General features: G+C 36.4%; 2 protein-coding genes across 2 annotated transcripts in view; one reads left to right on the top strand and one right to left on the bottom strand.

Annotated features, from left to right (window-relative positions):
• Window positions 1-3110: 3110 nt before the first annotated feature.
• Window positions 3111-16505, bottom strand: part of LOC125226607 (prostaglandin E2 receptor EP4 subtype) — a 71655-nt gene continuing 58260 nt past the window's right edge. Inside the window, exons 6-7 of the mRNA XM_048130640.1 lie at window positions 4744-4932; window positions 3111-4319 (exon numbers count right to left, since the gene is read on the bottom strand). Of these exons, the coding sequence (XP_047986597.1) occupies window positions 4182-4319; window positions 4744-4932 (327 nt within the window). The 3' untranslated portion in view covers window positions 3111-4181. The remainder of the gene's footprint in view (window positions 4320-4743; window positions 4933-16505) is intronic.
• On the top strand, window positions 7117-8823 carry LOC125226616. Its single transcript, XM_048130651.1, has 2 exons — window positions 7117-7675; window positions 8083-8823. The coding sequence occupies exons 1-2, from the start codon at window positions 7466-7468 to the stop codon at window positions 8683-8685; spliced, it is 813 nt and encodes a 270-aa protein (XP_047986608.1). The 5' UTR covers window positions 7117-7465; the 3' UTR covers window positions 8686-8823.

The raw sequence follows: 16505 nt of genomic DNA, 5'->3' as shown, positions 1-16505 counted from the left end.
GTAATCATTTTGTAGGCATTTAAAAAGGCGGCATTTCGTATACTTCAAAGCAGTGGGCCTTCTGTACTTGTACTATTATATATTCTGTGGTATCAGTCAGACCCTAACGTTTTTGCTTATAATCGGTGCAAATACATAGGAAGGCTGTAATAAAAGTGTCGCAGCAAATAGTGTCTATAGGGGTTGGTCTGTGAGTCAGACACCTTAACGTTTGTTTGATTCAAAACTCTTTGGTGTATTTCCTGAAAGATGCGCTAATTTGATGTACTTAGGGAATATTTAAGTGTTAAGGGGATTTCGAAAGGAATAAAGGGAATGGAACTGGGGCGGATGAGAAAGAAAATTAAAACAATTATTGATATGTGCTTTAATTTAATTCTAGGATTATTTACCTATACTAAATTCATTTTGAAAAAATATACAAATTTTCGGTGTACTTATTGAGATTCCTCGTGAAGGCTTCGTTACGTTGTACCAGAAACAGTTGCTTAATAATAGTACATATTTACAACATAAGTTAGGCAAAAGGCGGTGATTTCAATGGGTGTAAAATGGTGGATAGCGTGAAGAACTTGATAAGTCAGTCGTAAGGACCGACCAAAACTGAACCATAACTACCATAAGGTCCATAAGACATAATATGTTCTAAATTCAAATTTCATCAAAAATATCTCGATTTATCAGTTCTAGCCTATCAAACTTTAACATAATATGTCACCTTTTCCTGCCTATCCCCAAAATAACGACGACGATTCTAATCGCCCCGCCGCGCCATCCAGAAATAACGACGTGACTTTACATTTTAGATTAGTAGCGTATATCAATGTTTTCGGTAGTAATTAAAGATTTTATGGGTTTAATACAAAAATAATTTATATAATTCGTAAAAATCTTTCTCAAATAGGCATGCTATTAGTGAAGTGACGAATAAGAGGGTGCGCCCACGGGCGACTTTTCGAAGCGACTTTTTTGTCGCGACCATGGGCTAGTATGAAAGTGCGCTCACGAAGCGAAACGCAACTTTTCATACAAATACGTAAAGCCGGATACTCACTAGCGAGCTGTAACTGTAACCGAACAGATACAGTAACGAGGTTCCAGTGTGTACGCATGTTACATTTCAGGCTCGTGACGTGACGTCGCCGGATACATTTCCTCGAGCGTACTCATTTGTGAGCAGTAACTGTAACCAAAAAGATACAGTAACCAGGTTCTAGTGTGTACGAGAAAGCCACGTCACTGTAACGTTAATGACGAGCCGGATGTACTCGTATCTGCATTTTTGGATTGTAACTCCACAATGTCGGGCGAAGGTGTCTCTCGCTTGAGCAGCATATGTATAAGTATTTATATTTATAGATGCATTACTTTATGATACCTATCGGCCACGAAGATGGTCGATTCTGAGAATGTACCGGAAAAGAAGTGATCTACTGTAAATAAAAAAAAAAATAAATTGTAGCCCTTATAAAAAAATCACTCGAATGATTGCAACCGATTTCGAATATTCAATAAATTTAGGATTCTACAGGACACTTTTCTCCATTTCTCCCTATAGACGTCTATCAATAGAAGACATTTTCTCCTCTGACCATTCACTCATGATGAAAACTGACGTTCGCAGCGGCTTGTTACAACCTCTCTTCTTGACGTCCACGAGCGCACTGCAAGCGCCCTTTGATTCGCGGCAAAAACCGACAATCATCGGCTCGCTGTGTTGCGTTCGTTTCAGGCTCGCGAACCAAGTACACACTATGTTTTTGGTTACATTAACGGTTACGGTTACATGCAACGTTACAGGTTCGGAAATGAGTACGTTGTAAACATTGGTTCACTGCGAGCAGCAACGCAAACCGCTCGCAGGAGGTTCACAAACCACGTACACACTATGTTTTTGGTTACAATAACGGTTACGGTTACCTGTAACGTTACAAGTTCGGAAATGAGTACGTTGTAAACATCGGCTCGCTGCGAGCAGCAACGCGTACCGCTCGCAGAAGGTTCGCGAACCACGTACACACTATGTTTTTTGGTAACAGGTCATGCAACGGTTACAGCAAATACTATATAAACTCTAGAGTTAATACGTGCAGCTTCTGACGTTTCCCATACAATTGAGCGGCAACAATTTTACTAGCGCCACCTAGCGGTTCGAGTTGATCAAAGTAGTTGTTCAGACTTTTATTTTAGTAAATTAAAATAGAAAATGCTATTACTTGATCTACTTTAACATTTTTAGACGGAATAAAACAAAAAAATAAGAATTTGTAATTTTTTTAAATTTTATGCTGTATGAAACTAAACTATTTTGATCAACTCATGCCGCTAGGAGCGCTAGTGTGCATGTTGCCAACTTTGGCACCGAGCTGCACGTATTAACTCGTAGAGTTTACATAGTATTTGGTTACAGTTACTGCTCGCTAGTGAGTACCCGGCTTAAGTCGCCGAGCAACTTTGTCACCCGTGGGCGAGCACCCTAAAAATGTGTTTATTCCTATTCGTATACAATTAGGTACTCCAATAATTACCATCTCTTTTATATTCGTTAATACTGAACTATACAGGTTTTCACAATTTCTCTATAGACAAGTGTCCCTATGATCATCATCATCAGCAGCATACTAAATTTCTATTTAATTAGTACAGCGGGCTTAGGCACACCATTAGGGATTTGTATGCAACCTGTCAGTTCAATCTGACAGATCTGTCAGTTGAACTGACAGATTGTATACTAGAGATGGGCCGAATATGGACTTTGCCCACATACTTTTCACCCACTAGGTAGATATTTATTATCAACTCTTTTAGGTAGGTAATTTTTTAGGAAGTAATATTTTATGTATAATATTTTACACATACTTAACAGATTAGGTACTTAAAATTACATCATTAGGTTGTACGAAATAGGACGTACGATAAATCTAGGTACATTTATTTGGTTACCTAATCTAAGTATTACCTAATTGGTTCCTGGTAAAATAATATTTCTTATATCATCCTCCTTGCGTTATCCCGGCATTTGCCACGGCTCATGGGAACCTGGGGTCCGCTTTAATAACTAATCCCAAGATTTGGCGTAGGCAGTTTTACGAAAGCGACTGCCATCTGACCTTTCAACCCGAAGGGTAACTAGGCCTTATTGGGATTAGTCCGGTTTCCTCACGATGTATAATATTAATATTTCTTATATACCTACATTTATTCGTTATAAATTAAATTTTAAAATAACGGTTTACGGTACCTATAAGATAAGCACTGTCGTTTTGTGCAGATTTTAACAGTTAACTAAACAGAAAAGTCTATGTAATATTACATGCCATATGTAATATATGCTCATTCATCAGATTCGTCTATACATCCTATATACCTATAAGTGTAAAATTTGAGACTAGTTCTTCACAATTCAATATTACATTGTGTTTCTAAATAATAGGTACATTGTCACTTGGACGTATGCAGGTACCCAACGTTTGGTTTAGGGTATTAGTGCATAATTTTCTGATTTGATCCACCCTATCATACTTATAGATATTTTATACAACCTATAACCTAAGACTATCTTTATGCACATTAGGTTGTATATGTATGTACCTATATGTAAGTATTTTTCAATTTGCATAAAATTACTGTGCGATCGATACCTACTATTTAAGTTAATATATTTTTTAGTAGTAATATTAATTTAACCCTTGTTTAATCTATTCATTTTCCGATGTCCTTTATGTACATTATTTACGGTAGGTATATTATGTTATACCTAGTCCTCAGGTTAATTCTAGACAATTTTGTCTGGAAAACCGAAGTCTAAAGTATAGTTTAAGACGTTTAAGTTATTACTTAGGTATTGATGCTCATCATAGTTATCTTATCGTATAGGTCAACATAACACTTAGTTAATTATACATTTACCATAGTCACATTTTAAACCGCGTCAGCACTTTACGACAAACCTTGCCATTTACTTCAACTACTACGTCCGTGTATGCATATACGCACTCCATCGTATCATCACTTTTCACGTAGTTTTAGTAACACTGAGCGCTCAAGACAGAAGACTGCGGTTAGTGCACGCCGGCAGCGACTCTCATCAGTTTAGGTCTTCGAACTGTCATGCGTTTTCTGTGGGTTATTCAATGTCGAAGACTGCACTTAAGTGTCTAGAGAGGGCGGTCGCTCCACGGTCAGTCCAGCAAGTGCGCTGGAGCGGGCGCCGGCAGGGCTCGCAGCGGCTTCATCTCGGCGCCCGAGCTATCACTCACCAGCAGCGTCTCCTGCGGGCAGCACGATGTCTTCATCGACTCCGTCGATGTTTTATGGTTCTGGGAACATAGAGAATTGTATTGCAATGAGATGCTTAAAATAAATATTGAACTACTAGTAGATCAGCTACTGCAAGAATTTCCAATAATTAATGGGTTAAGCAACAGATAAGTCTTTCCTTGTTTTTTTGCGGGCCGAATTGGTAACACATATAGCATTGCAACGGATCAACATACCTACCATACAAAGTATTGCTGTATGAGTAGATCTAAAATGTCCCATAGTGAACCCGAGTCTGTGTGTAACGATTGGTACAATGAATAAATATTGTGGTTTAGAGCTCGCATCAGACAGCGAGGCTGCGAGCGAATCATGAAGATAAGGTCATGATGTCGAAAACGTAGTAAGATAACCCGCAGTGGTGAGCTGTCAGGCACGGTTATTCATAAAGGTACAAGGGAAACGTCAAGTAAACACACTGACCCGTTTAAAACAATGCGCCAGAGCTCGGCTCAGCGCCCGCATGCAGCGGGGGCGGGAGCGGCGCATCAGCACGTACAGCACGGGGTCGAGCACGTAGTTGAGCAGCATGAGCAGGTCCGAAATAGCCGCAAGTGGTGCTAAGCGCGGCCAGTAGCGCGGGTTCAAGGACAGATATAGGGACGATGTTATCTGAAAGAAATGTAAATTGCAATGTAATTTCTGGGGTACTAAAATTTTGCCGTATCCCAAGACATGATATTACGAGTATGTGATTCAAAATATATGAAAACTATTTTTTGCTGAATAGGTACGCAATTTTTTTTTGTCAGAGGTGAAGGTAATCCTAATTGGATACTGCCGGCCCGGTATTCGAAAACATGGCTCGACTCTGCTACGCTGGAGATTTCCTCCTAGCCGCCTACGAGGAGTACGGACTAAAGCCCACCCTGTAAAGTGTTTTGTTACCAGAAACTCGGCGCTATTACGCGTTGTTTCTGAGCACAGATGTCATTTCTGAGTGTGTGTTGTCATAATATAGAATATTCATACACCCTACAGACAAACAGAACTGACTACCTAATCTAATAGGTACCTATACAAAATCACCCAGGGTCAATAACACAGGCAGACACAGAAATGCACAGGCTTTTACTTCATTTTCCCCTCACTAGCTCGGAAACACGTGTTTTGTCCTTTTCCCCTCACTAGCTCGGAAACACGTGTTTTGTCCTTTAATACCAGTGGGTAAAAACGCATTTTATCCACTAGTGGGTAAAGTAATTTGACCTTGAATAAAGTCAAATTAGCTGCTTTAAAATTTATAAAAGTAGGTGAATCTAGTAATAAAGATGATTTACCACCTGTGGAACTACTGGAAGCAGTGATAAACGCATTTTTTGCGTTTAGTTTCCTCGCTATAGTGAGGGGAAAAGTTTTGTGTTACACTCGGGTGCAAATGTATTTTACTTCTCGTGTGTTAAAAAACTCGCAAGTTCAGGATTCTATTCTCGAACCACTCGCTTCGCTCGTGGTTCAACTATAGAATCCTTTTACTTTCTCGTTTTTCAATTCCACACTTGGCGTTAAAATACAACTTTGCCCCCTTGTATAACAAATAACTATTATAGCTTGTATTGTTCATCATTAAGGAACACGCAGGGCGCCAATAATAATAATAACACACCCACTCGCCTTAATTGATCCTTGAAAAGAGCGTAACTCTTACCGCCATCGTAAAGTGGTCTGTGTGGGGAGTACAACGTAATAGTAATGAAGAAGCTCGGTGAGCTCATTCAGGGATTCTCAGGGCAATGTGAAAACCATGCTGTTGTTTCAATCGTTTACAGATAGCACATTCAACGAAGCCTACCTCATCGGAAATAATTCGTGTATAAGCGAATTTTGGTATAATTGTAGGGAATGCTGTCTTAATCCACATACTCAAAGTACTCGAGGGTGGGGGTGGAGATAACGGGTGGAGGGGGTGTAAAGGTCCCTTTTTTGATGAAAAACATTGTGTGTAACTCGGGGTATGAATATTACTAACTCGAGTCCTTAAATCGCTCCGGCAAGCCAACTTACTCTCGTTAGTATTATTCAACTTCCTCCCCTTGTTGCACAATGTACTATTATTGTCCATCTTTTCCCCTCCATATTTCATGAACTATTGATCCCAGACAAAAAGTGTTCATACTTTTTTTGTAGAGAATTTTATGAAGATTACTTGTGTCTTAGAACATTTTTTGCTACGTGACACAGTTTAAGAGGTATTCACGAAAAACTAAAAAATGGGACCTTTACACCCCCCTCCACCCGTTATCTCCACCCCCACCCCCGAGTACTTTGAGTATGTGAATTAAAACACCATTCTCTACAACTATGCCAAAATTCGCTTATACACGAATTATTTCCCCCGACAGGCAGTTAAAAGTGTTCGTTGGGCGTGCTAAGAGTTTGACAAAAGAATTACCGGTATATTTGAAATTTATATGTAAGGTGACGGACCCAATCATGGACAGTTTAAGAAAAAAATTCGCCTGTCAAAATATATAACTCTAGTTTATGTACATAGCCGTCAGTTTTTAGAAACTTATTTTAGATACTTATTTTTAAGGATTTGTGTTTTTTTGTCCATAATGGCATCACCGTCCATTATGGGGTATTTTACCTTACAGTGTACATACCTAATCTTGCCCTCGCTCTGACTCTTTATTGCTTTTGATTTTTTATCACTCGAACATTCAAGAGAAAAGTTGAAGTTCAATTCACCAGTATTTTTAATGATAGAATGAACAACCAACTATTGCTGCTATTTGTAAAATGCATATCTACTTACATACACGGTTCCAGTATAAGTGGACCTCCTGGGCCCCGTTTAATAAACATTACAATTCAACAATATTGTAAAAAAGTGACATATTTGTAAAGTTTTGCTACAAGTGTTGTTTAATAAAACCTACAAATATGTAAGAAACCTACAATTAAAAAACGTACAATTGTAACCATTGTAAAAGCCGTTTAATAAACATTTAAATATGTAAAAAACGCCTGTAGTTTACAATGACAATATTGTAGTCACAAATTTGTAATGGTAACTTACAATTTACATAAAATGTAGATTTTCTACAAGTTTTCAATAAAAGAGGGTAGACATGATGATGAAAAGAGGGTAGAAATCTTATTATATTAAATTGGTTTACCGTTTGACTGTTCATCATCAAGTATGGAAATTAACAACAAAATTACAATTCTATCTCTCATTTACGAAAATAAGGATACTTTATTCGGTCGGTTTAGTGAAAAATTAACGCACGAAATTAAAATAAAGAAGTGGAAGGAGATTGCCGAACAACTAAACTCTTTGAGTATCTATAACAAAGACTGGAAGTACCTACGTGACACAACGTGGCAAAACTTTAGAAAAAGGACTATCGTAAGTAATTTAATTTTACTTAATATGTTTATAATGTGTGTATACGTTCATTCACAACTGCAATCGTTGTTAAATTAAGTAGGACTCGAAATGGCATTGGTACTCGAGCGGTAAATACTCGTATATGTAGATTATGTAGGTATGTATGTTTACATTCGATTATTCCTTTCTACCGTGGAAACTACTGAACTAATTTTGATAAACGAGGTGTCATTTTCATTAAGAAATCAAACAAAGCAATGTATTTTTTGAATAGCACGCATAATTGTGATAAACAAGCATACTGCCAACCTTTCATGGCAAGTGGTTACCGTAGTCTATGGATGCCTGCAATTTCAACGGTGTCACAGGAACAAAAACGTTTTTTTTTTATGTTGTGATTAAATTATTGTTTTTTTTTTTTTAAGGAAAAGAGGGATAATCGTCAACAGACGGGGTCGGCGGGAGGAAAAAAATGCAGATATGACGATGTTGACGAACTAGTCCTAAAAATAATCGGCAAGGAGTCTCCTGTCTTAGAAGGTCTCTGTGTGCCGGAATCATCGGGTTCAGATCAAGCACAAATTCACGAACCAGCTGCCGCCGCCATAAATAGTACCATCAACGCACCAGAACCGGATAAAGTTGTGTGTGAGTCACCGGTGCAAAATACTCCTACTCAATTCACTCGTCCTCCTATTAGGAAAAGATACAATAGTGTGACTATAAATGAAACAAACGAGAGTCAAGCTTATATCGAACTTAAAACGAAAAAAATGGAATTGGAACTGAGATTGACCAACGAAAAACTTGAAATTGCAAAGCGTGAACGATATAAGTTAGATTTGGAGTTACTAAAACTGGAAAGGGAGTTGAATATACAGCAACCATCTCCTTTCACGTTACCATTTTATCTACAAAATGTTGTCGTTGAGTCTACTTCTCCGATTGTTATCAGCAGCGCCACAGAGACAGATCAAGCAAAAGGAGCAGATATTTTGTCGGTAGCGATAAATAACAGCTTCCTTTAGTTTGTATAGTATTTTTTTATTATTACATCATTTTTAAAAACATGTAAAAGTGTATTATTCAAACAATAATATTAAAGACCGCAAAACTTGAATAGCCTCCTGTTCCAAAACTTCTTCTTCGCCACTATTATTAGCGACTTCGTCGTCACGTGCATTAGCTTCAGCAGTGTAGGGAGTGTAATGCTGCGACCCTAGTCGCTTTTCAATATTATGCAAAACTATGGTGGATAATATGACGTTACTTGCAATAATGGGTTGCAATCTTAAATGATTGAGACAAGGAAATTTTTCTTTAAGTATACCTAATGCATTTTCAATCATTCTCCTTGTTGAACGAAAAGCTCGTAAAAATCTCTCTAACGCCGGAGTTCTTGGTATTTGTATGGGAATATTTGGTGTCATTAACCACTTTGTTAAGCCATAACCGCTGTCTCCTAATATTATGGCATTTGGAAATGGTCTCCATCCATTTCTCCATTCACGTGCTAAAGAAGAGCACCTAAGCACCCTCGCATCATGAACAGAGCCTGGCCACCTTGCACTTGCGTAAAAAAAATCCAAATTAGGTCCACATACCACCATTATATTTATTGAGTGATTGCCATTTCTGTCTACAAACGCGGCTTCATTTTGTCTAGGAGCATCCATTGGAATTAGCGAACCATCCACAATGCCTGCTATTCTTGGTATATTATATTTCATAAACATTCTGGGGACATCGAGACAATTTGCAGGCCAGCGTACTTCCTCTCCAAATAATTTATTGACTAATAATTTAGACACATTTTTTATGCAGTTATGTATCGTTGCTTTCGATACTCCATGTGCATCTGCTACCACATGATATTGAGAGCCACAGCCCATCCAGTGCAACGCACACAAAATCTGTTGAGTGGGTGAAAGGGCTGCATTTCTATTAGTGTCACGTTGAAGATCATGCCCTATTTTTAAAAGTAAATATTCGACGGTAGTCTTGCTCACTCGAAATTTTTCGTTGAATGTAAAATCCGTTACCTCCAAAGTAAAATGTATCCTTTCACGAAAAACTCGCCGATTACGTGGAACGACATATTCATAATCACTATCGTCACTATTACTGTCACTACTAGTTGTTAGAACCATTTTTTAGTACGATGATCGTTAAGCACACTTCAAATCCAGTTTTGACATAGCATTAATCTCCTGTCAGAATTGTACTACAATTTACATAATATGTAAACTTGTAATTACAATTATGTGTTCAATAAAGCACATTTCCTTACAAAATTGTTAAAAATCACCTGTCAAGTGAAAATGTTTATTGAACAGAAATATGTAGAATTGTAGCTTAAATCGTACAATTATGTAAATTTTCCACTATGACAAATTTGTAACTTGTAATTTTTATTGAACAGAAACTTGTAGAATTGTAACTTGTCGGTACAATTTACAATTTACAATTTGTATTGTTTATTAAATGGGGCCCTGACATGTTAAAACTATTGTAATCATAGGCAGCTATATTCTGGCCCGTCTGCAGCTCACGAAGTACTTGGCCCCAGTTGAATTGAAGCATTCGCGTAGCTGTGCATTTGCTACGCCGAGCCATTTTTTTTCTTAGAATAGAGAAGCGAAACAAAATGAAATTAAATTATCATTTCATTATTACGAGTGTACATTACATAATTCCTGTTTTAGGACAAAAACAAATTATTTCACAATGTACTATGTGACATGTATTGGCGAATTTTGCCCGTCAGTCGCAAGTAGAATTTGGCCGTGTGGGTTTCATCACCGCTTACGGCTCTCACTGATCAATGCGGTCCTGGTTTCGAGCCCGGGCAGTGGGATATCTTTTTGTGTTTTTTTTTTCAAAAACGATTAGTTTCTACATTATAAAGGTTTTAATATCTCCCGGTTACAATATTTATGGCAAAATTCATTGTTTCGTATTTTCTCGCTGATGAAAATTATTTGAAGCTTCATACTTATATATGTAAAAGTTTATACAAACGTTGAATTTTATCACAAATATTATACAGGAAGCCTGTATAGTTTACATGTGCTGGCTGTGTAAAAAAAAGCAATAAATAAATATGAAAATGAATACATAATTATTTTATATACATAAAATACACACAAGCTAAAATGCATGTGCCTTGTAAACGAGCGCGCAGGCATGGTTAGATTTGGTTAGGTACCCACAGTACCTACTGCGAGCCGGCGCGCGCGCTCGGGTGGGGTCGTTGACCTTGCAACCCCTGCAGGTAGGTTTTAGTTCGCGGCTTCGCGCACATAGCACGAAATGATATAGGTAACAAGGAAAGGTGATATATAAATAAATTTGAACTATTCTTTATATTATAACGTGACCATAATACGTACCGTATGCCGCAACTAACAAAAATCTAAATTTGTAGATAGGTGTTCGTAGTTTCCGTTAGAATAACGAAATATTTTAAAATTATATAATTATTACGATCAAAGATACGGTACCTAGCATAGAATTTTATCACAAATATTATTCATTTTTAGTTAAAAATATTGTGCCAAATTGTACAGGCTGTAATTTTTATAACAAAATAATGGAACCTGAAAATGTAATATTATATTTCGTTAAATTTTATATAGTTTCAGTTTCAGTTTATTTATTCAAGAACAATTTTTACATCGTGTTTGTTTATACACTTTAATCCTTCCATTCTGTATCCAAAACACTCTTCTCTCACGAGACTATTCAGATGGTACGCGACTGAACTTTGTGCTTCGTCCGCCTCGCATGTGCGCGCTGTGTGTGTAGGGTGAAGTGGTCGACAGTGGTTCGTTTTTTTTTTCAAAGGTCATATCTCCGGAACTATTGCCGAGGGAGTGAGTATAACGAACAAAATTACAGTAAATGTAATATAGTTTTAGTATGTATTATTGATTTAAAAAAAAGTAATACTTTCAAACTCAAAGAAACCTAATATGTATTGCACTATGTTATTTTTTTGCTTACCGTTATCCCATGATTAAATATATTGTACATTGATTCGGTTCGGAGGTGGTGTCACCCCTTTTCCAGGCATTGGATACTGCGAATAACTACCCATTTTGATAATTTTAAGCAATATAAATCATCAATAGAATCAAATAAAAGTAAGGCGTAGATAAAAGCTAATAAGTAATAGTTATTTGTTATACAAGGGTGCAAAGTTGAACTTGGCGAGTTTTTCAACACACGAAAAGTAAAATACATTTCCACCCGTTTGTAACACGAAACTTTTCCCCTCCACTATTTATAGCGAGGAAAGTACAACGCAAAAAACGTATGTAGAATAGTATAATCATTTTTTATAAAAGCAAACGTAAAGATATGCAAACAGGTATACGGTCCGCCTGATGGAAAGCGATCACCGTAACCCTGTATACATGTATTCGTCATTATGCTAGATACAATTCCTTGAGAAATCTCTTTCAAAACCTTCTATGTTTTGTGCGCGAGCGTTATCATGGATACTCGCAAGCATCCTATCAGTCATTCTGTGAAATATCCAGTACTGGTGTTAGTCGTCGCTCAAATGGTGTACACCGCTTGTTTGTCTTCTAAAAGCTAAAATATAAATAAGATAAAATGTGAAATTCATGTAATGGGCAGATACATAGCGCGCGCAGGCGGACTAAGCACACATGTCAGTGGCGGGATCCCTTTCTTTCCCATAAACTTATTGTTCATAATTTCGTTAGTCAGAAGTTGTTATTCACATATTTTGTGGTCATAAACATCACTAGTCATAATTTTTGTTACGAATAACGTTTCATGGTTCTAACAATAACAAACCATAATATTGGATATCATAATCTCAAAAGTCATAAAGTTGATGAGTATAAAATTGAAAAGTATAACAATAATTATTCAGAAATATTATTAGGCATATATTTTGAAGCCCTACTGATTTTTCTGCATATAGATTTAATGTCTAAAATTCCTAAAGTATATTATATTTCAGACATACATATAATTACACAGAAAAAAATATAGTAACCCTATTCTTCGGGTAGGTTGTTAGTTTCCTTTGATTCCTTAGAGCGGAAATAGGAGCCCCGAGTAGCGGGGCTCCGTCTACTCATTGGTGGAACTAAATTGTCTTAAAAATAACCCTTTTCCTCGTGTAGGTTCGTTAGTTACCTTAGAGCGGAAATAGGAGGCCCGCGTAGCGGGGCTCCGTCGGTTTATTGGCGGAACAAAATTGTTTCAAAAAGTAACCCTTTACCTCGTGTAGTTAGTTTCCTTTTGCTAGTTATATTTTGTCCTTAAAAGCGGATATAGAAATTGTCAACGTCGGCTCCTTGGCGAGACCAAATGGTTTAATAAGTGCCATGAAAATTTAATAAACACTGAGGAAGTTAGTAAGCCAAATTACAAGTTTCGAAAATGCAGACGAAAAAAACATTGCAACATTTTTTATGGGAAACAATAGAGAACCATTTAATGCTATTAGTGAAGAAACACATGGTTATTAAGGTTCACTATTATCTGGCAGAAACTTTTTACGCATATATTTGATTCGTATAATAGTTCTTGGCAGAAGTCATGTTTGGCAGAAACACCTTACGCAGAATATGCTTTGGCATAAATCATTTCGCAGATTTTTGTAATACCGAATCATCTGTTGTCATAATGTTGATGACCATAATAGTCTTCTAGTCGAACATTTGCTTTTGCAGATAATATTTTTTATGGGAAACAATAGAGAACCATTTAATGCTATTAGTGAAGAAACACATGGTTATTAAGGTTCACTATTATCTGGCAGAAACTTTTTACGCATATATTTGATTCGTATAATAGTTCTTGGCAGAAGTCATGTTTGGCAGAAACACCTTACGCAGAATATGCTTTGGCATAAATCATTTCGCAGATTTTTGTAATACCGAATCATCTGTTGTCATAATGTTGATGACCATAATAGTCTTCTAGTCGAACATTTGCTTTTGCAGATAATATTTGTGCATAATATTTAGGTGGCACAAAGTTGCAATTTGCTATTTGATAGCGAGTTGGATGTGTTGGGGATGCAAGATACCTAACACTCCTCCTCGCTTCGCTCGTCGTCGTACCTAACGGTGACTCTGGGGCAGTTTTTCTCTTATGATAGCGTGTAATAATTCTGCTAATGTAATATTATGCTATAAGATTATTATGGTACATACAATTATGCTAAATCAAAGTCGACCAAAGTAATGTTCTGTAAAACAATATTCTGCCAAATGTGTCTTATGCATGGTAGTAATAATGCCAACTAAATTTTCTGCAAAATTACCATTCGACTGAAAGTGTTTCTGCGAAACATGTTATGCGAAGTGTGTTTCGGACTAAAATTATTCTACCAGATGAGGGTAACCCGGTTATTAATCGTTATGACTTGTGATAAATCCTTAGATCAATTATTCCGAATAAGTTTATTTCCTTCAACATTATGGATTTGTACATCTATGGACTTTGATTATTAGGGCTAATAAATTTTATGACTAACAATACTTATGACTTTCAAAAATCAGAACTACAATTTCTGACGTTTAATTTTATGACTAGTGATAATATGACTAAGAAAAATTATGACGGAAAACGTTATGGATAGTAAAAATCGGACTTAAAAAATTATGGGAACCAATAGAGACCCGTCAGTGGCGCTTCATTTGAATAGCCTCGTGATAGAGGAGCGTTAGAGAGAGAAGAGTGTTTTGAAGACAGAATCGAAGATTTAAAATGTACATAAGTAATAAACAAAATTGATGATGAATTTTGATGTTCTATTCTTTTTTTCACACAGCCAGCCGGCAGCCCATGTGCAGAAAATATTGCTTGTTATAAAAATTACTGCCTGTATAGTTTGGTTCCCTGTATGATATTTGTAACAAAATTCAACGTTTCTATGGTAGGTCGAATCTTTGATCGTAATAATTATCATATAATTTTAAAATGTCTCGTTATTCAAAATGTAACTTATAGGTACTTGAGTTGTACTGTGCGTGCTAAATATGCAGTCTGCCTGTATGCAGTCTTTCGCCGGCTCGGCGCTGCGGACTACCTACCTCGCAACTCGCAAGTCGCAACGCAACCCCAAACACAAGGCACATGCATTAGCTTAAGTGAATATTTATAATAGGTACCTATATTTATTGCTACGCGTTCTGTTTTATTGCAAACAAAAGATACTTTTTATGTGAACCTACAATTAATTTACATCAGGAAAAACATACAAAACAATAAATCTTGCCATAAATATTGTAAACGGGAGATATAAACCTTTATAATGTAAAAACTAAACTATCGGTTTTGAAAAAAAAAAAACCAAAAAAATATTCCTCAGGCCAGAATCGAACCCAGACCATACTAGTACTACACTCAGTCAGTAAGCGGCGTTATAAACCACAGCGCCAAACTCTGCTTATGACTACTGGCCAAAATGCGCTAGTACTTTTCACATTTTACATTGTGAAATAAACAATTTGTTTTAGTACTAAAACAGGAATTATCTAATGATAATTTAGATACATTTTGTTCCGGTTATCGATACGGCCATTGATGATGCCACAGGGCCCTCTGGTTCGAGTTAAACAATTTCAGTATTTTATCTTGTTGATGTAGGTTATTGAACTTAATTAAAATCGCCATACCGAATTTAGCAATGGCTCGTTTAAATTCCAGAGGTCTACGTTGGCGAGTTTAAAATTTCAATCCATGGCTTAGGTGTCCATTTATCGAGACAATGAAATATTTTTGCACGTTATACAGCGCGCATACAAAGTAGCTTATAGAGGTAGCTTATTAATTTGGTGGCTACTATCTACAATCTAGTAGTAAGTAGGTATATAACTATTCACTTGTGGCGTTGCAAGCTAGTTTAAAAACTTTAGGTAGGTTTTATTGAGGCTATTGGGAATGCCTACCTACTAATATTTATAAACCGTCAAATTTTACAAAACATTCATGCAATAAGGAAAACATTCCACATTTTCTACCAACTTTTCTGAATATCTTACGTAGCATAGATCGTTACATTCAATATGTTATGATGATGCGTGTAATTTTGGGTGTAAAGTAATAAGTACATAAAATTAAGACTCCTAATTTCCGAACAGATTTATGTATTTAACTGACTTATATTTATTTTATAATCATCCATAAAAATAGAGGTTTTTTTGAGGTATCAAAATGTTTTTTATAAAAGTAATAGCAAGTAGGTAGGTAGTTTAATCTAGTGTAGTACATATTTTTAGGGTTACGTACCAAAAAGGTACCAAAGGACCGTATTTTTTTTTACATTTTCTTTCAAAAAACATTTTTTTTCCACAACCAAAAAATTATAAAAAATAGTTTTGATAAGTTCAATTTGAGCTCTTTCTAACGATACCCCACTTGACCTAGTTACTTGAAATTTTCAGTTTGCCCCCCTTTCATTTTGGCCATTTTCTATCATTTATATTAATTAATAAAATAAAATAAACTTTTAACTTGTAGAGGTTCACAATATTTATAACTATTCCAAATTTCATATTGATAGCATAAGTAGTTCTCGAGATATTTAACAATGTGACAGACGGACAGAGTCGCACCATAAAGGTTCCTGTTGTACCTTTTTGGTACGGAACCCTAAAAAGTACGTTTTATCTGTGGCTCTAAAGTCTGTCCGACGAAGCCCAAAAAGCCTAACCTTTAACCAAAATTCAATAATGCATGAATTTCAGATAAAGCAATAACATATAATATTAGAACAGACCTTCTAATATAATGCGGATTATAAAATGTTTGATTGAACGCGAACATGTGTGACGGTGCGGCAAATAGAAGTGCCGGA

This window comes from Leguminivora glycinivorella, chromosome 1 (assembly GCF_023078275.1).
Source record: "Leguminivora glycinivorella isolate SPB_JAAS2020 chromosome 1, LegGlyc_1.1, whole genome shotgun sequence".
NCBI lineage: Eukaryota > Metazoa > Arthropoda > Insecta > Lepidoptera > Tortricidae > Leguminivora > Leguminivora glycinivorella.
Note: the sequence above shows the minus strand (reverse complement) of the source record. Positions and strands in the feature narration are given on the sequence as shown.

Excerpts from the sequence above, each read along its gene's own strand:
- LOC125226616 (XM_048130651.1), top strand. The coding sequence starts at position 7,466 with ATGGAAATTAACAACAAAATTACAATTCTATCTCTCATTTACGAAAAT. Across the intron at positions 7,676-8,082 it reads ACTTTAGAAAAAGGACTATC|GAAAAGAGGGATAATCGTCA; the intron begins GTAAGTAATTTA and ends TTTTTTTTTAAG.